A 24663-nucleotide genomic window follows, 5' to 3' on the forward strand; every position below is an offset into this window, starting at 1 on the left:
TAATACAGTGAAAGACTATCTGGGGCAAACCCATATGGTAAAACTTTTTTGAAAAAGCCCACTGCATGGCTATTACTGTTTATTGAGTGGACACACGCATGAAAGATGATTGACATGGCTTTACATCACACCATGGATCAGATCATATTATTAAAAACCATTGGAAGCATTGAAGAAGAACATCAGGACATTTGTAAAATCAGGGCACTGCAGAATGTTCTAAACAAAGAGCCCTTTGACAAAGTTAGAGAGTGCATCTCAGTGTGAAGTGTGCCGACAAGTGAAGAGCCAACCATTATTAAATAGCCCCATGGTGCAAAACAAGCACGGGAGCAGCCCTACGTAGCTTTAGAAGTTTGGCAACATAGGCCCACTTTCCTCGAAACTAAGAAACCAATATTTTTTAACAATGGTCATCACCTACTCTGGCCATTTGGCAGCCATTCCTTCCGTCAAGAGACACCAGTTTATATCCTACCCGGGAGACCCTCTTGAAATAGTCTGATAATAGAACCCACTTTTCATGACAGAAGGTATAGGAATGGGCGTCTGACAATTGTGTGTATTGACTAACACACATTCCCTACTATCCTCAAGGGTCAGGCCTGATTGAGAGGATGAATGGTCTGTCTAAATAACAGATCAAGCTTCTCATGCGCCCCCTCTCTACAGATCTCCAAATGTGTGCAAGCGGGAGATTTTGGATACACTACCCAAATGACCCTCGACAAATGGCTGAAACTCTTGCAAATGGGCAAGGTACCACGCCATGGATTAGAGTACAGGGCCAATCAGCGCAGATTTTGTTTTGAATCGAGAAAATTGTAAGGCAGCACAGATTAGGTATGTCACCAGTGAGCGCATCATAAAAGGATAACACGGTAGAGGAATTGCAGAACCCAAGTGTGTGGGATCACATCTGGAACTATGGAATCCAGGATTTGCATCGTATCACATGTAATTGTTGTGCTTCTTTGAATTGTTCATATATTACAACATATTATTCTATTTTTAAATGACATTTCGTTAAAAAGTACATACATTATGTTCCTGGGGAGATTTGTACATAAGACTGAAGATTGCGCTGCCAGGCCACCCAGTGGAACCGTTATTTGAGTGCATCTGGTTAGATGAGTGCTGTACACTGACAATTCCAAGAGGTGGCATGTAATGCAAGGGTTAAAACAGGCTTTTCAGCTAAAATGATGTTTTTTCTAACAGTCCCCATGTCAAGCATGCAGGCTTGCCTCGAAAAATAATTGGGTGCTTAGGAAAATAATTAGGCTCACTTGGAAAAATGAATAACTCACAGGCCTCAAATCATGCAGCCTCAAAGACATCTTGCAGTCAGACAAGACAAACTTTTTTTCCCAATGGCCCTCTGAGATTAGCTCAAACCTGCTATAATAACCCCTGTTCCCATCACCAAGGAAGACACCTGGTTTTAATAATGTAGTTGATAGGTGTTTGTGGATTAGGGAAGAACTGCAGGTTTATTGAATAAACAAGTGAATGCCTCGAGTGAGTACACTGGGCATCATCTTGGACCGGGATCCAGAATGGTGCCAAGATCCTAGAGCTTTCATGGCCACGCTATTAAGGAAGTCCCAGCGTACAAAAGAAAGGCATGAGACTTGTTGCTACCTGCGCCGCTGGCATCAAGAAAGACCCAAGGAGCGGAAGGGTGTGAGATTTGAGACTTAATCTTTTACTTATATGTTTTCGTAAACAGTTTCTCTGTAATCTTGAAGTGTTCTTTCTCAAATCATTTATTCAAATCCTCAAAATTTACATGTATCATCACAGCAAGGGACAATACTAAGTTTCATTTAGGAAGGTACAGATTAATCAAGGGCAATTAATATGGATCTATCATTAGAAGGCCCTTTATGAATAACTCAATTGATTATTTTGAGCAGTCGACAAGGAGAGCCGATGATGCCAATGCATTTGATGCTGTCAATAAAGGATTTTAGCAATGCTTTTGACATGGTCCCACAAGGTAAGCTTGTCAAATAAATAAAAGCTCCAGGGATCCAAAACAGAGTGACAAATTGGATCTAAAATGGGTTTAGAGGTAGGAATCCTAGGATAAGGGCCAAAAGATTTTTATGCAACAAGGACTTTTGGTACCAATAGATTCACTATTCCATTCCTTGCCCTCTATGTTCAATATCAATGATTTAGTCTTGATTTCTAAAAAAAATCATTTTTAGGATCTGGGCACAGATGGGAAAGTCAGTGCGTATTACCCATTACAAATTACATTTGAGAACATGGTGAGCTGCCACATGATGCAACAAGGTGAACCCGTAGTGTTGTTCGTGAGAGAGTTCCAGGATTTTGACCCAGCAAAAATGAAGAATTAGTGATCCATTTCTTTGTCAGATTGGTAAGTGAAATTGAAGAGGAACCTGCAGGTGATGGTATTCCCAGGCATTTAACGCGATTCTCATTCTTAGTTAGTCTATTAGTTGAGAGGTGCTGCTGGAATAGCCTGGGCAAGTAAATCCAATGCATTGTGAAGATGCACATTGGAGTCATAGAGTTCCAGTCGTGGAGGGAGTGAATGTTTAAAACAGCAGTCAAACAAGCTGCTGGAGGAACTCAGTCAGCCAGACAACTCTAGTGGATAGAAATACTCGATATTTTGGATCAAAATCCTTCATCTGGACTGAAAAAGTAAAGGGGAAATAGCCAGTAGGTGGAGGCGAGGAAGGGTGGCGGGGGGAGGGGGGGGGAGAGTGCTGGCAAGTGGTGAATCGAATCAGCTCAGTTTATTCTCAGCGAGGGGGGATTAATCGGAAGATGGAGTCAAGTGGGGGAGGAAAAGGTACAAATACCTAAAGGTTGGGCAGTGATAGATGGAAGCAACTAAGAGCTGTAGATGATACAAAACAATGCTTAGCCATACCAGAGAGGATTGCGGGCACTCTTGAAGCTTCATCTTTTTATTAGCTGCTTATTCACTGCCTTTCGTGACTAGAAATGGTTGGACTGCAAGGATTCCATCTGGTCTGATGGTTGTGATATCATTTCGATCTGTCCATGACATGCTGATTTTACCGTTGAATACACATCTTGTGTTGCAGCTTGTGTTGGGTTAGGTTTAGTGACAGCCATACCTTGTAACATTGTTCACGATATTTGCATTGGTGGAAATGTCCCAATATATATCTTGTCATACCTTCATAGGATCTTATATTTCAATAAAATCACTCCCCTTTCTTTTAAACTCCAGAGATCTCATTTATGTAGCTGTTCGTGACACGACAACCCTCTCAACCAAACATTTACCTAATTACTTTCTTTTGGATTGCCTTTTTTTTTTTAAATAAGGTGTCAGAAATTGTGCTATGTTCTCCAGATGTGATCTCATCTATTCCCTTTACAACAGTAAGAATACTTCCCCATTTGTAGACTCTCTCAATGTGCTATTTGCATCCCCTCCCCCACCACCCAACATATCATGCACCTGCCTGCTAACTGTTTGCTTTAAGGACATCTGAACACAAAAAAAAATTGTATAATTCATTAATTACACAACCTAATTAAAATGAACAGTCATTAAAGTTATAAAGCAGTTTCAGGAACTGATGAGCAGATGACTATACTGTCAGAAATAAAAATACCAAACAGACTATAAATCTATAATGAGTTCTGATGCCAAAAGGCTTAACACTGGACAAAAGGCAAAAATCAGGAAGAAGAGTGATGTATACTTTTCAAATTATTGGGATTAAAAGTTAGTTTTTTTTAAAAAACACAAAATAACCAGGGATATGAAGACAATATCATCTTGCCAATTGCAAGCCGAATTGCAGTGACAAGTATGGATCAAACACACCGTGCACTGATCAAGCATGCAATGTCTACAGGGTTGAATGTTATTTAATCTAACTAATCCCAGTCAACCAGCTGCTACACATCACAACTCAAGCATATGAATTCTGAGTTATATTAAAATACTGACATTTATACTGTCCAGATCAGTAAAACAACCACATGCCCTTTCTACCGGGATAGTAAACAGAAACTAAAATAAAACTGCTGTATAATATTACACATGTTGATCATCTAATTTAAGGGCATTTTATTTTGGTCATCTGTTCTGTCAGCACTTGCCAGAAATAGCAAAAGACCATCCTATAAACAATGCAAAAATTACTTTCCCTTATTAAGAACTGAATAAAAACCCATTTTGAGCACTTAAAAATCATTAAGGTACTTTGACATTGACCAAGATATTACGCAGTGCCTGAAGTTGGGCCTATTCTCTCCAAAGTATCCTTCTCGACCATTAATGTAACACTACACTTGTACAGACACCCGTTGCTTTTATATGGGACCATTGCCAAGCTGTTTGTGTTTCTCTTGCGTTTCTATGGCAAAGGTTAGTGTATGCGTAAGTAAAATTGTAGTGAAGGGGCTAACACTAAAGGTCGCCACAGGATAAAGTCAACCGAGTTCCAAATAACTGAGACTACAATCACTGTGAATGTCTTAAGTTGTATACAGTTAACTACGTTTAAACCAAAAAAAGTTATTTCAAATTACTCAGCCAAAAGGCCATATATATTGGAATGATATTTTGACAAAATTGTTCAGTTGTTAGGCAGCCCCACAAGATCATGATTTACTTGCACTACAGTTCTGAGATCTGTACGCAAGTGAATTGGCCACTGAACAGCTGTTACAGATGGTCTTGATGAAGTAAAGTCCTTGCCCAACCACGATGATCCAAGACAAATGTTCTGGCTTAGCAAGCACACGTACACCCACCCACACACACACACACACACACAGGCATATGATCTTGCCCACATCTTTTTTCCCCCAATTAACTCATACAATGTCCATTTGTCCCCTTTTACTCACTTCATTTGTCAGCCTATTTCTTCAATCCATTGATGCTGCCCATCCTGCTGAGTTACTCCAGCATTTTGTATCTATCTTCAGTGTAAACTAGCAGCTGCAGTTCCTTCCTACACCCCCTTTGGGATTATTCCAATGCCCATTGCCCTTCAGAGAATATCTGGCTACCTTTCTGATGATGCTCAATGAGAGCAGATTACAGTAACCCATGTTGGAAAGGTCAGGGTGTGCATGATTTACTGGTTGACTAATTGCATTCATCTCCAGGAGTGTAAATATCATCACCATGTTTGCACTAGTTAGAATCTAACTCCCTACTTCTTCACTGGACTTTACTGAGCCCAGTGGTAGAACAGCCTATTCAGCCCTCTGTATACTGATATGTCATTGGATGGGCAGGAACATGAAAAAAAACTGGAGAAACCAGGAACTGCACGTGCCGGTTTACAAAAAATATATACAAAGGGCTGTAGTAACTCAGCGAGTTAGGCAGCATCTCAGGAGAACATGCAACGTGTGTGAAGAAGGGCCCTTACCCAAAGCATCACCTGTCCATGTTCTCCAGAGATGCTCCAAACCTGCCGAGATCTCTAAATTTACCTAAATTGGGGCCACAAAATTAGACCCAAATTTGCAGAACTATACACAACATAGAACCGTTTAGCACGAAAAAGGGCCGTTCAGCCCACAATGTTTGTGCCGAACACGATGCCAAGTTAACTGATCTCATCTGCCTATACATGATCCATATCCCTCCATTCCCTACACTTTCCTGTGTGCTACCTGAAAGCCCCTTAAATGCCACTATCATAGCTGTCTCCACCACCACCCCTAGCAATGCATTCCCAGTCCCCACTAGTCTCTTTGTAAAAAATACTTGCCCTGCACATCTCCATTAAACTTTCCCTCTCTCACCTTATAGCCATGCCCTCCAATGTGGACATTTTTACCCTGGGAAAAACGTTCTGACCATCTACCCTATCGATGCCTCTCATAATTTATATACTTTATTCTATTGTCTCCCCTCAATCTCCAGCATTCTATAGAAAACAATCCAAGGCTATCCAACCTGGGCCCCATATCTGAGGAAGGATGTGCTGGCACTGGAGAGGGTCCAGAGGAGGTTTACAAGAATGATTCCAGGTATGAGTGGGTTAGCATATGATGAGCATTTGACAGCACTAGGCCTCTACGCGCTGGAGTTTAGAAGGTTGAGGAGGGGGGGAGGGACATCATTGAAACTTACATAATAATGAAAGGCATAGTGTGGATGTGGAAAAGTTGTTTACACTGGTGGGAGAGTCTAGAACCAGAGGTCATAGCCTCAGAATTAAACGGCATTCTTTTGGAAAGGAGGAGAGGAGGAACTTATTTAGTCAGAGGGTAGATAATCTGTGGAACTCATTGCCACAGAGGGCTGTGGATATTTTTAATGTAGAGATTAGAAAGGGTGTAAAGGGTTATGGAGAGAAGGCAGGAAAATGTGTTTAGGAGGCAGAGGTCAGCCATGTCACCTTTGGTCACCTTTGGCCTTTTGGTAAAATACATACATTTCACTGTCACCTTCGTTTATAGATAGTTTATAAGGCCCACATTTATTATACTGCAGTTATATTTGGCATCAGTGTGAAGGGAAGTGGAAATCATTTTGTCTACTGAGGTAAAAATAGCATTCCTACCTGCAAAGGTAACCTGGGAATAACAGTAAAAGAAAAGGCAAATGGTTGTAAACAACCACACATGGCCAGGTGGAGGGGAATTGTGTTTGGCTGCTTTCCAGAAGCCTCAAAATAACAAAGACAGAATTGGATACATGTACTAAATACAGAGAGCATGTTAAAGGTGTGCAACAGAATTTTCTGTGAATGTACAACTACAGAAGTTGCGCAATGGTCCCAACCAGCACGTTGTTTTCAGCACAGCAACTAATATCACATTAATTCTACACGTGGCAATTTTTTTATTAAGTCTGGAAAGAAACTGATTTTTTGTTGCAACTCCATATTTTAGATGGCGACGAATGAATTAATTTACTTGGCATCCTAGCATTTGGATTCAATTTCCGAGCATATGTAGGACACTTGCCTTCAACATTTAAAAAAAAGGTGACAAACCCAATTTCAAACCATTTTGACTTCTGGGAATCATGCGATTTCAACAGCTGCCCAGATTTCTATTTTGGTCACATGCTCCCTAGACGTCACTAATGTTTACATTACAATTAGGATTTCTCTGCCAATGCCATTCAAGCAGGCTGCATAGAAGGCCTCGTAGTATCTGCAAATCCCCCCTTCCTCTCAGTGGAAAGCACCTCATTCGTGTAGGACATTCTACCCTGAAGAATTTGACAAATATAATGAAGTTAGCTGAATATGAATAGGAAACAAATTCCTTTACAAAACTACAGCTGCAAATGTTGATGCTTACATTCAAATTGGAACCAAATAGAAATTAACTGGATTTTGAATGCTAAAAGTAGCATTTGAACAAAAATATTAAAATACAACATCCTACCATGTGTTACAGAGTGTGTACATCCCGTCCCTGTGACAGAGTAATTGTGTTCCTTAAAAAAAACCATATGTACAGCCATTTTCCATACTGTGAACCCTTGATAAAAATTGGCAAGATTTGTTATTTCTTTAACATCTTCCAATTATTCTTTTCTCACGTAAATTCCCCCCAGAGCAAATTTTCATTCTGCAATTCAATTTCATTTTGATGGTAATTTATAATTTCTGCTGCGGTGAATTTCTGTCACTAGAAGGTCCATAATATGGGGATACACTGCAATCTGGAACTTTATCATTTCTATTCATTGTTCAGAAGCTTGATACCTATTTGGAAAAGGTTGGTTAATAAATATGATCTATCATGACCAAGCTCTCCGTTTTGCTTGGATAATATACATGCAATTTCTCAACTCCATGAAAATGTCAATGCATCCATTGATGGCACTGAGAATGTAGGATGTTCAAATTACTGGCACAATGCTCTACTTGAAATGAACAGATATAAATTAGCATATCGATTCTACTGATAATGAAAGTAGTCAAGGACTACTAGGACAGTGCTATCCAAAATATTTACCAATAGCCACATGGCAAGCTGATAATTTAAATCAAAGATAGACACAAAAACCTGGAATAATTCAGCGGGACAGGCAGCATCCTTGGAGAGAAGGAATGGGTGACGTTTCTGGTTGAGACCCTTCTTCAGACAGGTTAGGGATAAGGGAAACGAGGGATAGATGCATTCCTAGTAAACATAGGGATCCACAATCTTGTGATTCTGACAACAGTAAGTGTTGCAAAAACAGTGCAGATGGAACTTGGCCTTGTAATCTTTCTTCCTCCTGTGCCCCTCTCTTCAGTGGGACAGAAAGTAAAGCCTTTAAAGATTTTTACGGATTGCATGGAATCCAAAACTAAGGCCAAAAACCTTAAGAAAAAATAAAACGGATGAAAGCCTTTTACAAACCTAAAAGCAACATTATACATTCATGCCATTACTAGTCAACGTGAATATAGAGTTGGTAGCTTGTTTTGGGTATGCACCAGTGACCTCAGCTGGGCTAGAAATAGGTTTTTCACATTTGAAGCATATTCTGTCTGATGGACTGCATAGTTTAACACCAGATAATTTGAAAAAAATGCTAGTAATTATGTGCAACCAGGCAACTTTGGTTATTTAATGTTGTATACCTTTATAATTAGCAATTTTAACCATATTTCGGTGGTGGAAATAAATGCCTTTTTATGCCTTTTTTGTCAATAAATGCCCTTTTGTGCCTTTTTTGTACTTTTATTATGCCTTTTTGCCTGCCTATTTCAGTTTTTTAGCACCTGAACATCCTGGCTTCAGTTATTGGTGTTTAAAAAAATGTTGAGATTCACTCTCCTGAAGGCCACGCCCCTTCCGGAGGGACTATAAAACCCGAAGTGTTGAGTGCCTCAGTCAGTCTCTGCAAGATGGGCGAGCGTCATGCAAGCGGTCTTAAATGACCACCTAAACTGTCATTTGGCAAACTAAAAAGCTGCCTAGGTTGCCCGGCTGGCAACAGAGAAAAAAAAGTGAGAGCCCTGCTACTACCATAAATATGAACATACAAAAGCCTGTGTATCAGGGAACTCTAACTTTATCTGTTTTGGCTATCAGTCTGATTTATTAAGTACTCGTGTGCCCAAGATCTTGAGACTGACGTAACTTCAAGAGCAATATTTCTCTGAGGGATGCTGAGAAAACAAAAATACTGTACCATGGAGGCACATGACAGCTGCTTATGCTGACTGCACTAGAATCATTCTTCAAAGTGAAGTGCATGCTGCTAATTCCAATGATACGTGGGAGTTAATGATTGCATAACATCAGATTTCTGCCTGTACTCTGAACATTCCTGCCTAATCATACACTGTGATAACTGTAATTGATTAAGTAATAATGGAAGTATTCTGACCATATCATTAATGAAACCATTGCTAAATATGAAGACCACACACAAACTGGAGGAATAGCACCTCTATTTCACTGGATCACTTCCAGACTAATGGCGCGAACATTCAGTTCTCTAATTTTAATTAAACCACTCCCTGCCCCATCCATTTCCTCCCCCCTCTCTTCCTTGTGCCCAGCTGGATGCACACCCATTTCTCCCACTATTGCACCCCCCCACCCCCCTTTCCTCTTCACTCTTCCCCCTTCCATATATATCCCTTGCTCTAGCCTCACAATTCATGCACCTCCTCTCCTTATCTCACAGCCTAATGTCTCTTTTTCATTTCAGGCTCTTGTCCACCCACCCCCTCACCCTGCATTCACCTATCACTTGCCCTAAAGAGTTTGCCCTGGCCTCACCTCTTACCCTGCTTTCTCCCCCCAACTACAATTAGTCAAAAGATGAGCCCCAACCCAACTTTACAAAAGACCATTCGATATCTAAAGCAATGCAGGTCGTGAATTTTCATTACGCTGCAAACTGTAGGTAATCTTAGATAGACTAATGCTCCACCCTTCAACCAAAAAAGTATGAAAATACCTTAACTAATTCTCGATGATTATTAAGGTTTCAAAATATTAATTCAGAAAGTCCCCTTTTTTGTTGGTAACTGAATGGAAGCTCTGAGATGCACGAAAGCTGAGAACTTAATTACTTGGCATTTTTCATGATTTTCCTGTTTGGGGAACCCCTGCAAATATTAAATTCCCCAAGAGCCTTCTCTCAAAGGCACTATCACCTGCGCACAGTAATGAATAATAATATGGCAGAAAATATTTAACATATAGCCAAAAGAACAGACTAACCAGTATTTAAAAAAATGAACATTTAAAATAAATCAGAATCTGGCATGACTTTTGGGAATTCTCAAACCATGCTTCCAATTAAAATGTTAAAGACCTCGATTAGATTACTGTCAGCCTTTTTTTCCTGGATAATAAAGCTCCAGTTGGTTTAGTCCTCCCTGATGGGTTTAACGCTCCATTCTGAACACTTGTAAATCTGCTTTATACCTTTTCATTCTTCCTCATGCTATGGAGCGTGCTGGGCCCCAATTGTACCTAAATCAACTTTCGAACAAGTCTAACATAACATCTGCTTATCAGATCTAAAATGCTTTAATTGAAGCCTATGGAGGATTCCATTGTATGCACAGACATGTTTTTTTTTAACAACGCCCTTCAAATTATAATATAGCTTGACTCAGTGGCGACTTTGCCCTTCAAGCCTATTCCAAGCCGCAGAGATCAAAATCCATCCGAAACATATTCCACGTACCAACCTACGTATTACTTAATACCATTATTCATTTTGGTTAACAGATGTGTATCCCATATTTAACATAAACAGCTGTCCAAACATCAACTGTCATTTATGGAAAAGCTTCATTTGTATTACCTTTCACTTTTTATTCCACTTTTCACTCAGGTCAGGAGCGTGGAGTTCAGACTCCAAAAGAGCTGCCTTTTGGGACTGTCTGGGAGGATTGATAATCTGTGAGTAATACATTTGATTTTAACTTTATAACAGCAGGAAATACAGAAAATGTGAATTAGCTTGGTGTAATCATCCAGCAATGAAGGTAAGTATTCAATTAATTCAGACGCAGGTGCTCTTTAGATGAGCTATCCTGTTTATCCCACTCCTCTACTTCTACCATTCAGCTCTGTGTTTCTTAACAGGTATTCCTACGTTTGAAGATATTGTTGAATCAGCATTTGTGAATTTCACTTCATAACCTTGTTTTAAAGTTGTCTCCTTCGGTTAATTATTTCAAAAGCTCAGAAATATTTTCTCATTCAACAAACCTAAATCACTCATTAGTTTAAATATTCCTTTAATAAGCATCTCTGCTATAAGGAGGGCAAGTCGAGTAGAGATCCTTCATATGATACAATTCTAATCAATTTTCTTTACTCTTGGGATCTGATATCTCTCCTAATGTATGATGCACAGAATTGCACAAAATACACCAGCTGAGTTTTAATCATCGCTCTTTCTCAATAAATCATATTACTGACAAGAAACTAAAATAATTAAAAGTGTCAGATCAACAGTAATCTCACTCCTAAAGAAACAATACTTACCACTCCCATTTTTATATTGACTACATACCCACGTTAGTTATTGCTCACAATTCTGCTCATCACGCTGCATGGAGATTGTGATAGGGCAAGAAATGATGCCATGAGAATTTAAGGGGGTGGAGAATTATAGTTATAAAAAATGCTCGTTGAAGAATACACAATCTGCAATTTCATCCGCAACTTCTTTCAAACAAAACCAATGCCTGCATACAAAACAATCTATGTCTTCATAAAGCAAACCTCAAACCAATTTTCAAGGGCTAATAAATGGAAAACATTATCATGCCACAAGACTGCCAGACATTGACCATGTATAACACAGGAGAGCTTAACATTTACCCATGACATTCAATGGCATCAACATTCACCGTCAACATCCTTGGGGGCACTGCTGAACAGAAATTCATTGTATCAGCCATATACGGTACATATAGAATATTGTCAATAGAATGTGCTCATGGCATAGTATTCTGCAGCAAATAACAACCCTGACATTTCAAAACCTTCCCAGCATTTACAAGATACAAATCGGAAGTAGATTGGAATATTCTCCATTGTCAGTAGAAGTCTAGTTCAACTTTCAAGAGGCTTTAAATAATCTGGGAGAAAGATTTGTACCTCATCCACAACTTCACATAAAATCCGTAATTGAATATGGTGGTAAGAATTTGCAAAAACAGTTAATGGGGGAAAACTAGAGTTGCTCCGAAGTTATCATGGACATACATCAAATGGCTTCCCTCTGTACAGTAGCCATTTTATTAGTCTAATCATTTATCTCTGAGAGCACAAGCACACTGCAGCTAACAAACACACTGAGGCTGCTCCGGCCGATAGTTCTACAGGCACAATGCCCCATCAGGGAGGACAAGGGTTTCAGAGACATGCTCGCAACATTCCCTCCATGTCCTACACCTTTCCAGCTTAGAAACACACCACCCTCTCGTTTTTGTCACTGGTCTAAATCCTGGATTTCCCCAACTAATGTAACTGTGAACGCTCCTTCACCAGTAGAACGACAGCAATTCAAGGTGTTAGGTTACCACTACTCCTCACAATTAGTGGTGACAATGCTGGCCTTCGCAGCAATGTCCCAAACCCCAATAAGGGACATACAGGTGCACAACCATTTATCCGAAAGCCTTGGGACCAGACACTTCTCGGATTTCGGAATTTTTCGGATTTCCGAATGGAAGATTTTTAGCGTAGATTAGGTAGGTAACGCGGGCGGCTTGAAAAGTCTGGAGCGGCTGCCTCCTCCCCGGAGACCGAGGAATCATTGTAAATCATTGCTTAAATGTTAGTCAGTTAGTTTGGAGGGATTTTATGTGGTGGGGGGGGGTGAAGGGGGAAACTTTAATTCTTAGCCCCCTACCTGGTCGGAGAGGCGGGGAGCGGGCAATGCCTTACCGGGTCGCCGTGCAGTAAGCTCCGGAGCGCTGTGGCCGCCGACTCCCAACATCGCGGAGTTGGGGGCTGCGGGCGTCCAGCCGCGGGCGGCGCCGGTTGGAGGTCCGACCCCGGCAAATCTACCCCTGGCTGCGCGGCGCTCCAAATCCAGCGCCGCCCGCGACCGGACGCCCGCAGCCCCAGCTCCGCGATGTTGGGAGTCGGCGGCGTCCGGGTCGCCGTGCGGTAAGCTCCGGAGCGCTGTGGCCGCCGACACACAACATCGCGGAGCTGGGGCTGCGGGCGTCCGGCCGCGGGCCGCGCTGGATTTGGAGCGCCGCGCAGCCACGGGTAGAGTTGCCGGGGTCGGAGCTACAACCGGCGCCGCCCACAGCCCCAACTCCGCGATGTTGGGAGTCGGCGGCCACAGCGCTCCGGAGCTTACTGCACGGCGACCCGGTAAGGCATTGCCTGCTCCCCGCCTCTCCGACCAGGTAGGGGACTAAGAATTAAAGTTTCCCCCTTCACATAAAAGCCCTCCAAACTAACTGACTAACATTTAAGCAATGATTTACAGATGTTTAAGTGTCTCCCCGGTCTCCGGGGAGGAGGCAGCCGCTACAGTAGTACAGACCTGGGTTGACCGTGGGTCATTTCGGGTCAAGTTTGGCGCCAAACGCGAGCTTTGGTGTGCAGACGACATCCTGGAAAAAATGTCCGGTTTTCGGAGTTTTTCGGTTTCCGGAACTCCGGATAAAAGGTTGTGCACCTGTACACCAATGCACCAGAGCTGATAAGTGTTTAACAAAGTCCATTGCAGCTAACAAACCATAATAGATTAAATGGAGTGGACCTGAGCATTATTCTTTTCAATTCGCCATTTAAACTGTATTTGACTCATGTGGCATACGTAAGCTTGTGTATAAACTGAAATGTTCACAGTTCATCTGCCAAACAGACCAATAATTCCAAGGATAAAGTGGCAGGGTCATTGCATACAATGTGACATTATTTGTAGATGTTTTGTTCAATGGCAAACAAAGAAACTCACTAATGAAAACACAAAAAAAAACAATATCAAGTCATAAAGAGAGTTCAAGATGCAGTGGCAATAAAGTCAGGGGTAAAATCTGGGAGCATCTTTTCTGAATTATTCAATGTATTTCAGTTTTATGTCAGAATTAATTTTGAAAATGAGCTCTGGGATGATTTGACTCATTTTTCCACGAAGAATTTGGGGGTGGGGTAGGGAAAAGTTTTAAGCATTGAGTGTTAAAAGCCACAGCTTTAAAAAAAAAAAAACCCCCCCACAGCTTTTAAAAGGCAAAAACAGGAAAGACAATGAAGTAGTAACAAACTAAGTATTAAAGTTCTATTTCCAGTAACAAAACATGTCAGTCAAGGGCAGCACAGAGGCGCAGTGGTAGAGCTGCTGTCTCGCAAAGCCAGAGACCAAAGTTTGATCCTGACCTCGGTTGCTGCCTGTGCAACATTTTTTTGTTCACCCTGTGACCACGTGGGTTTCCTCCCACATCCCAAAGACGTGCAGGTTTGTAAGTTAATTGGTTTCTGTAAATTGGCCCTTGTGTACAGTAGACGAGCGTGGGATACCACAGAACAAGTGTATGAGTGATCATTCGTTGGCAAGGATTCAGTGGGGCGAAGGGCATGTTACCACACTAGATCTCTAAAATAACTAAATTCTAAAATCATCCTCTCCGGTCCATTATGACGGTATGTCTCTGGTCGTAACCAGTTAGCAGAGATTGCCTTTATCTGTTTGCGAGTATACAATAAATTTGGGACAAGATTACAGACATACAAATTTAAGATAACTGGGTCAGGATTGAAGAGACATTTCAGATAAATAGACAAAATCATTCCAGTTAAGTCACACAAAATCATTGTAGCACGGGAAGAATTGTGTGCAATGAAGGGGGTGAGGGACCTGAGCAAGCCACATGGGAGGGGCTTCAGTGGAATCCTGAAGAAGGGACAGACAGAGGAGGGAGACACCCACAGTAGTTAAACTGAGATTGTAGTGTCCCAGTGCTCGTCAAATAAGACCACCTGGGTCTCCGGGAGATATGCCTCAGGAAAGTAGCTAAGTGTCTCCCCCCCTCGCCCATCTGGCAGAAAATACTAAGGCTGGCAAGCACATAGTATCAGGTTCAGCAGCAGTTTCATCGCTGCTGTTATCAGCAATGAAATGGACCCTTCGTAAGCTAATGGGGCAGTCCCAATCTCCCAATGTATCTCAGTGACCCATGCACGCTTGTTTATTTACACTTCTCCAAAGTTGTAACACTGTATTCTTTGCACTAATTGTTATATTGTGTATGGTTTGACTGTATCCTGGATGGAATGACTTGACTGGACAGCATGCAAAAAACATTTACACTGGACTTTAGTACACGTGACAATAATAAAGCAAAACCAAGATAATGTACTGTCTACGAAAATGTTTAAAACTACTGTATTCTCAACAATCATTCATAATCATTCCCATTTGCAAGTTTAAGAGCAATTGCAATGCACTTCTGTTTGAGCTGAAGAATGGGCAGTGTGGATGATTGCTTTTACCACAACACCACAAAACACTAGAAAAAGAGGGGAATGAAAACTCTGGGCTTGGAAAGTAGCATTCAATCATGGCTTCTTTCCCAATATTAGTTTATAAATAAACCACCATCCTCTAACACTTTGTTTTACAAGCATTGCACAATAAAATTCTAATTGTTCTAAAACATTTAAAAAAAGAGCAATTCCAGAATCATCAGGGCTGGTTCAGATACAAGATGAAAACTACAATATGAGCAGAATTTGCTGAAAGCTTTTAGAAACATAGAAACATAGAAATTAGGTGCAGGAGTAGGCCATTCGGCCCTTCGAGCCTGCACCGCCATTCAATATGATCATGGCTGATCATCCAACTCAGTATCCCGTACCTGCCTTCTCTCCATACCCTCTGATCCCCTTAGCCACAAGGGCCACATCTAACTCCCTCTTAAATATAGCCAATGAACTGGCCTCGACTACCCTCTGTGGCAGGGAGTTCCAGAGATTCACCACTCTCTGTGTGAAAAAAGTTCTTCTCATCTCGCAAGATTCCCAAATGCAGTCAGCCACATTGATAAAAATGCCAATTTGAGGTTAAGCTAAATCAAACGAAATAAAGTTGGAAGCAAATCCTGAGTGTACATCATTATTTAAAAAAATAATTGATTTACACCCAAATATATACATGTTCAATGCAAGCAGATTAGGAGGAAAAGTGTCTGAAAATTTAAGTCACCATCGCAGAGTAATGGAAAACAGATTACATTCACAATTTTGCATATATATACCATTAAATGTTAAACTTTAAACTATTTGTTTTTTCTCCAAGCAGTAATCATATTTCTCAAAAAAGTCATTCAGAATATCACAGTAGTGACATCTGCTAACAGGTAAGAGAATATGAAACTTTAACACAATGAAACCATAGTAACAATCAATTGTCCCTGCTGCTTCATTTTCAATGCATCAACAGGTGATGCTTTACTTGTAGGCCACGTGATCACCACCAATGATAAATAAGATATCATTTTACAGAATGACAATAAGTGATACAAACAACATGAAAAATTGTGGTTCTGCTTTCCCTTCACCTGTCAAAAACTTAAAGAAACATTTGACAAACCAGGGAAATCGCATGCAATATTAATTAGAGCATTGGTGAAACAAATCAGTATTACATTTGTAGAACTATATCAAAAAGTGAACAGAAGCAATAGATCTCTTACTTAAATTCTCAGAAACTGTGCATCCTGTTACCAATATGGGAAGGAATCTGGAATGTAACCATCGACTAAATGTCACATAAAAAATAGTACACAATTAAAATACCAATGGTCAACAACTAGCCCTTGCCAGCAAACTAGCAAAATAAGTACCTTAACAACCGGGTGTCCACCTGAAGACGACTTCACTGCTCCTCGACTCCCTTCTGTCTCATAGTGAGCCCTGTGATGAGTCTTCGGCTGCATTTCAATCTTTAGATCATACTGCATATACTGACTTGGCAAAGGCCAATCTAAGGAAGGCAACGATGATGTACTGAAATTCAAAATATACATATGCTTTAAGTATCCTGTAAAATATTATTGTATTTATTTCAACATTACCATTAGAAGGTCCTTAAGTAGAATTAGATGGCATCGGGTGAAAAATATCTAGAAGGAGCTGCCAAAAGAAGTGTTCAATGCAGATACAATAACATTTAAAAGGCATTTGTAGCAGTGCCTGGATAGGAAACTCAAGACCAATTAGGACCAAATGCAGGCAAATGTGATTAACAAAGATAGGCATCATGGCTGATTTTGAAGAGATGAACCAAAAAAAGGACAATTTCACTCTCGTACCATTTCACGATTCTATGTTGATCTTACGATTATATGTGAGAAAAACTTTGCCTTGAAACATTTCAATATGCTTTCAGTTACCATCCAAACCTTTTTTCTCCTTCCAGGATAGTACTTTTCAATGTATAAGAAAAGACTGTCACCAATGGCTGGCCCAGTCCACTATTTAACCATATAAGAACTTGAGATTACGGAACAGCAGTGCACAAATGAATGTTCATAATTTTACAGATCTAAGCACAATCAGGCTAATTGTATCTTAAAAAGTTGGATATTTGATATATTAAAAAAGTTATTTTGGTTATATGCACGTACATGCTGTTGGCTGGGGGTTATTCAAATTTATATCTTCAATTCTCCTATAAGCATCAGTAATACATTGGCATTTAATACCAACCCACAATGTTTTAAGATCCTGAATACCAGCAGTCCTGAAGATAAGGTGCTCCAGTTTTATTGGGGGCGAGTCAGCTTGTGGCTAAGCTGGTTATATTTTCTAATGGATCACTCAAGAGACCTAGAAATTCTAGTGCATCCAAGCAGGTGTGAAACATGGTGACAGCAGCAGCACACCATGATGGTTTCCATACATGACCACACCTTTTTATACCTCAATAGTGCCTGAATGAGCACAGCACACTCCTAAATGGTCATTGTACATTCTTGCTGTTGATAAACTGTGGGTGACTCAGCTGGAATGAAAAGGGAATACATGTCAAGTTAGATGGTGAATGACACAAAGATGAACTTGGAAGTCTCACATTGCTGGTGGAAGCAGCAGGTTTGAAAGCTACTTTTTTGAAGGAAAAAAACATTGATGAAGTGAGCAATACATATTATAAATGTAGTGCACCACAGCTTTGTGGTAACATTAATGGATAAAAGCTTCAGGACAGTGGCTTCAAGGAGCTAGAAAGCAAGTCAATCACCACAGAATACTCAGCCTGAGGTGTGTTTATGAACTGATTATATTAAATCAAAATTAAGTGCATCTGTTTTGGGGTTTGGTTTCAGATCTGCTATTTAGTGAACTTCCTGTAAAAAGTATCATGCAATTCGGACAGCAGTCAAATCTTTTTATTAGTTGATCATTTAAAATAGAACATCCTCCTCAGCTGAAATCCATTGCATGTTTAATCACATGAGAATTCAGACACCTCGTACATTTAACATACCTGGTAATAGCCCTTTAAAACATTTTGTCTCATCAGAAGCATCCAGATCAGATGTTTAGATCTGATGATAATATAATGAACTTACTACATTCAAACGTCTGATTTTTAATGCAGAAGTGTACTGCAGATTATGACAGGATTCTAAGAACTGTTCGTAACACAAGTGATTTAAATAGAAACACACGCCAACCAAGGACAATATGTAATTAAACTCAGGTGCTTAACTCAACCATTCAGATATTGCCAAGGACCAAGTTCCTGCCCGCAGAAGATTTCTGTAGCCCCGCAACAACCAACAAATCCATCTGTCCCCCTAGTGCTCGGTCATGTGTATAGACGGTACAAGAGTTAGGCATTCATAAATTGGAGGGGACCTGTATTACCATAACCTGCTGGCGACTTGCACAAAGTGTTATAATCGGCAAGAAAGATCAGGACTGCATGGAAATCTACGAAAAAGATCAATTTTATGGAGTTACGCTATAAATAAATGTTATCTTAGAAATTATCATATTTACATTCAATCTGCACTAAGAAATGCATTAAAAATCTTGACGCTTCTTGTACATAGAAAATGGAAGAGTACAGCACTGGACAGGACCTTTGATCCACAATATCCATGTTGAACATGCTGCATAGATAAACTAATCTCCTCTGCCTACATGTGATCCATATCTCTCCCTTCCCTGCACATCCATGCGCATATTTAAAAGACTATCATATCTGCCTCCATCACTGCCACTTGCAGCGTGTTCCACGCACCCAAATGTTGTAAAAACCTGCCCCGCACAGCTCTTTTAAACTATTTCCCTCTCAGATTAAAACTTATGCCCTCTAGAAACATAGAAATTAGGTGCAGGAGTAGGCCATTCGGCCCTTCGAGCCTCTAGTCTTTGACATTTCCACCCTTCGAGAAGGGTTCCGACTGTCTACAAAATAAATGGCTCTCAATTCTATCAAATCTTCCCTCCAACATTTCGGAGAAAACAATCCAAGTTTATCCATGTATATGGAAGACGATGCAGAAGAGGTTTACTGGAATGCTGCATTCTAATGCAGGCAGCATTCTAGTTAAAATCTTCTGCATCCTCTTTGATGCCTCCATTTTATTCGTAATCAGAGTGATACAGTGTGGAAACAATACAATACAATACAATTTATTTGTCATTTGGACCCCTTGAGGTCCAAACGAAATGACGTTTCTGCAGCCATACATTACAAAAACAAAAAGACCCGAGACACAACACAATTTACACAAACATCCATCACATCGCTGTGATGGAAGGCAAAAAAACTTATCTCTCCACTGCACTCCCCCCCCCCCGATGTCAGAGTCAAAGTTAAAGCCCCCGGCTGGCGATGGCGATTGTCCCGCGGCCATTAAAGCCACGCCGGGTGATGCAAGGTCGCACACCGGGTCTTGTTATTAGGTGCTGTAAGGCCCCGCTCCAGGTGCTCTTCAACCCCGCAACTCGGGCGGGAGAAGTCGCCGTTGCGGAAGCCCCGAAACGAAACAGGTCCTTCGTCCCAGCTACACTCGTCCCACCTGCCAGCATTTGGTCCATATCCCTCCAAACCAGTCGTATTCATGTGCCCGTCTAACTGCTTCATAAATGCTTCTTATATTGGGGAAACCAGGACTGTACAAAATACTCCAAATACAGCCTTAAACAAAGTCCTATAAAACTATAACATGACTTCCTGACTCTTATAATTAATGCCCCGACCGATGATAGCAAGCATGCCATTTGCCTTCTTGTAGTTTGAGCTAAAGGAAATGGTCTGCTTAATGTGATGTATGTTAAAATGAGTAAATTTGCTGCTCAGCAACTTCATACTTTAATTTTGTATTAAACTAAATGCTACAACACAAGGAACAAGATACATGAAATTAAATTGGCATGTACACTATTAAAAATTAATACAATGAGCAGAACTGATCATATGTTGAATACCAATATACTAGATTATCCAGTTAATCCATGCCCTTCCAACTGATCTGACAATTGTTACAATTTTTAATAATAAAAGTTGCAGGTTAAGGAAATTACTGAGCAAAAGCTTCCTGGACTAGAAGTCAGGTATTAACTCAGCTTTTCCTCATAACACCAAGTTGACTTTAACTTGTTATATTGCTTGTCCAGTTTGGGCGACACGGTGGTGCAGCCTTGCAGCCCTTTCAGCACCAGAGACCTGGGTTGGATCCAAAGTACGAGTGCTGTCGTTTTTACGTTTACCCCGTGATCGCCTGGGTTTTCTCCGAGATTATAAGGAACAGGAGTAGAATTAGGCCATTCGGCCCATCAAGTCCACTCCGCCATTCAATCATGGTTGACCTCTCCCTCATAACCCTATTCTCCTGCCTTCTCCCCATAAACTCTGACACCTGTACTAATTAAGAATCAATCTCTGCCTTAAAAATATCCAGACAACCTCCACAGCCTTCTTGGCAAAGAATTCTGCAGATTCACCACCCTCCAACTAAAGAAATTTCTCCTCATCTCCTTCCAAAAAGAACGTCCTTTAATTCTGAGACTATGACCTCTAGTCCTAGACTCCCCCACTAGTGGCACATTGGCCTTTATCAGTCAGAGTATTGATGTAGATGTTGAGAGGTCATGTTGTATAAGACGTTGGTGAGACCGCATTTAGAATATTGTGTTCAGTTCTGGGCACCATGTTATAGGAAAGATATTGTCAAGTTTGAAAGGGTTCAGCAAAAATTTACGAGGATATTGCCAGGATTAGAGGGTGTGAGCTATAGGGAGAGGTTGAGCAGGCTGGGTTGTCGCTCGCTATTCCTTGGAGCGCAGGAGGATGGGGAGTGAACTTAGAGATATGTATAAAATCATGAGAGGAATAGATAAGGAAGATGCACAGAGTTTCTTGCCCAGGGTAGTGGAATCAAGGACCAGAGGACATAGGTTCAAGGTGAAGGGAGATTTAATAAGAATCGGAGAGGTAACTTTTTCACACAAAGGGTGGCGGGTGTATGGAACAAGTTGCCGGAGGAGGTACTTGAGGCTGGGATTATCCCAACGTTTAAGAAACAATTAGACAGGTACATGGATAGGACAGGTTTGAAGGCATATGGACCAAGCACAGGCAGGTGGGACTAGTGTGGCTGGGACATGTTGGCTGGTGTGGGCAAGTTGGATCGAAGGGCCCGTTTCCACACTGTATAGTGGAAACATCCTCTCCATACAATCTATCTAAGCCTTTCACTATTCTGTATGTTTCAATGATGTCCTCCCTCGTCTAAATTCCAGCGAGTGCAGGCCCAGTGCTGACAAACGTTCATCATAGGTTAATCTACTCATTCCTGGAATCATTCTTGTAAACCTCCTCTGGGTCCTCTCCAGAGCCAGCACATCCTTCCTCAGATATGGTACCCAAAATTGCAAAATTGTCCAAATGCGGCCTTACCAGCGCCTTAGAGCCTCAACATTAGGTCCCTTCGGCTTCCACACTCCAAAGATGTACAAGTTTATAGGTTAATTGGCATGTGTATGTGCGCGCGTGTGTGATAGTGTTAATATGCAGGAATCGTTGGTCGGCGCGGACTCAGTGGGCCGAAGGGCATGTTTCCACTCTGTATCTCTAAAACAAAACTACTGCTAAATAAGCAGGGATTTCCTTTACACATTGGTAAAAATGAAACCTCTGTCTGTGGTCCTCAACATCCCGAGACACCAATGTCCCCTTTGTTGCCCACACCTTTACCTGCTAACTACCTCTATCTCTTCTCCAATAAGTTCAATCATTTGTCTTGTGCAAGGTATATTTCAGTGAATTGTTTCTTCCTTAGTGCATTATGACTTAAATGTCAAGGACCACTTTCTCAGCTCGCCATTTAATTCATTACTTTGGGCTATATTTGGACCAAGGCTACAGCCAAGTGATCTCACCAACCTCCTCCCCCCCAAAAAATGAATTAGTTATAAGCAAGTTAAGTGATGTTTGACAGCACTGTCAAGAGAGCCTTCCATTAATTTGCTGAAAGCAAACAAATTGGATGGAAATCCAATGGTAAGTTTGGATTTATCTTGTTTTGTGGTCACGATATACCCAGGCAATTTTCTACAGTGCCCTCCATAATGTTTAGGACAAAGACCCATTATTTATTTATTTGCCTCTCTACTCCACAATTTGAGATATATAATAGAAAAAAAAAATCACATGTGGTTAAAGTGCACATTGTCAAATAAAGGCCATTTTTATACATTTTGGTTTCACCACGTAGAATTTACAGCAGTGTTTATACATAGTCCCCCCATTTCAGGGCACCATAAATACAATACAATACAATTTATTTGTTGTCATTTGAACCTCATTGAGGTTCAAACGGAATTTGGTTTCTGCAGTCATACACACAAGAAAAAGAACCAAGACACAACACAATTTACACAAACATCCATCACAGTGAATCTCCTCCTCACTGTGATGGAAGGCAAAGTCTTATCTCTCCCCTGCACTCCTCATTCTCCTCCCGATGTCAGAGTCAAAGCCCCCGGCGGGCGATGGTAAGTGTCCCGCGGCCATTAAAGCCGCGCCGGGTGATGCAAGGCCACGCTTCGGGTCTTGGTGTTGGAGCCCCCCGGCCGGCGCTAGCAAGTCCCACGGTCGTTAAAGCCGCGCCGGGCGATGATGTAAGGCCCCGCTCCAGGTAATTTTCAACCCCGCAACTCGGGCGGGAGAAGTCGCCGTTGCGGAAGCCCCGAAAAGCGGTCTCCCAGCAGAGACCCGCGGGCTCCCGGTGTTACTGTCCACCAGACCTGCGGTTGGAGCCACCGAATCTCTGGGGTCGGGCTGCAGCAGCACCCCACCACAGCTCCTCCCGCACCGAACTCGGCCAGCTCCGCGATGGTAAGTCCGCAGGCTCCGCGACTGGAGCCCCAGGTCGTTCCGGTTGGAGGCCGCTCCACGGTGCTAGGCCCCAACAACAACGGAGACCCGACAGAGAAAAGGTCGGGTTCTCCGTGCAGGGGAAAGATTTTAAAAGTTTCCCCACCCCCCGCCCCCACCATAAATGGTTGGGACACATGGCTTCACAGCTGTTTGTAATTGCCTCCTTAATGCAGCTATAAGAGAGCTCTCAGCACCTAGTCTTTCCTCCAGTCTTTCCATCACCTTTGGAAACTTTTATTGCTGTTTATCAACATGAGGACCAAAGTTGTGCCAATGAAAGTCAAAGAAGCCATTGAGACTGAGAAACAAGAATAAAACTGTTAGAGACATCAGCCAAACCTTAGGCGTACCAAAATCAACTGTTTGGAACATCATTAAGAAGAAAGAGAGCATTGGTGAGCTTACTAATCGCAAAGGGACTGGCAGGCCAAGGAAGACCTCCACAGCTGATGACAGAAGAATTATCTCTATACTAAAGGAAAATCCCCAAACACCTGCCCCACAGATCAGAACACTTTTCAGGAGTTAAGTGTGGATTTGTCAATGTCCACTGTCCACAGAAGACTTCATGAACAGAAAGAGGCTACACTGCAAGATGCAAACCGCTGGTTAGCCGCAAAAATAGGATGGCCAGGTTACAGCCTGCCAAGAAGTACTTAAAAGAGCAACCACATTTCTGGAAAAAGATCTTGTGGACAGATGAGACGAAGATTAACTTGCATCAGAGTGATGGCAAGAACAAAGTATGGAGGAGAGAAGGAACTGCCCAAGATCCAAAGCATACCACCTCATCTGTGAAACACGGTGGTGGGGTTGTTATGGCCTGGGCATGTATGGCCGCTGAAGGTACTGTCTCACTTACCTTCATTGATGATACAATTGCAGATGGCAGTAGCATAATGAATTCTGAAGTGTATAGACACACCCTATCTGCTCAAGTTGAAACAAATGCCTCAAAACCCATTGGCCGGCGGTTCATTCTACAGCAAGACAATGATCCCAAACATACTGCTAAAGCAACAAAGGAGTTTTTCACATATAAAAAATGGTCAATTCTTGAGTGGCCAAGTTAATCACCCAATCTGAATCCAATTGAGCATGCCTTTTATATGTTGAAGAGAAAACTGAAGGGGACTAGCCCCCAAAATAAGCATAAGCTATAGATGGCTGCAATACAGGCCTGGCAGAGCATCACCAGAGAAGACACCCAGCTACTGGTGATGTCCATGAATCAGACTTCAAGCAGTCATTGCATGCAAAGGATATGCAACAAAATACTAAACATGACTACTTTCCCATCGATGAAAAAGAAGATTTAGCAATGTTTTAAA

The 24663-nt window shown here is 41.5% G+C and overlaps 1 protein-coding gene across 2 annotated transcripts in view; it reads right to left on the bottom strand.

Annotated features, from left to right (window-relative positions):
- Positions 1–24663, bottom strand: part of nfatc3 (nuclear factor of activated T cells 3) — a 112852-nt gene that overhangs the window by 51673 nt on the left and 36516 nt on the right. For both annotated transcript variants that reach the window (XM_033036302.1, XM_033036303.1), the window contains exon 3: positions 16782–16944. In XM_033036302.1, coding sequence (XP_032892193.1) covers positions 16782–16944 — 163 coding nt within the window. The remainder of the gene's footprint in view (positions 1–16781; positions 16945–24663) is intronic.

The sequence above is a fragment of the Amblyraja radiata genome, chromosome 17 (assembly GCF_010909765.2).
Source record: "Amblyraja radiata isolate CabotCenter1 chromosome 17, sAmbRad1.1.pri, whole genome shotgun sequence".
Classification (NCBI taxonomy): Eukaryota; Metazoa; Chordata; class Chondrichthyes; order Rajiformes; family Rajidae; genus Amblyraja; species Amblyraja radiata.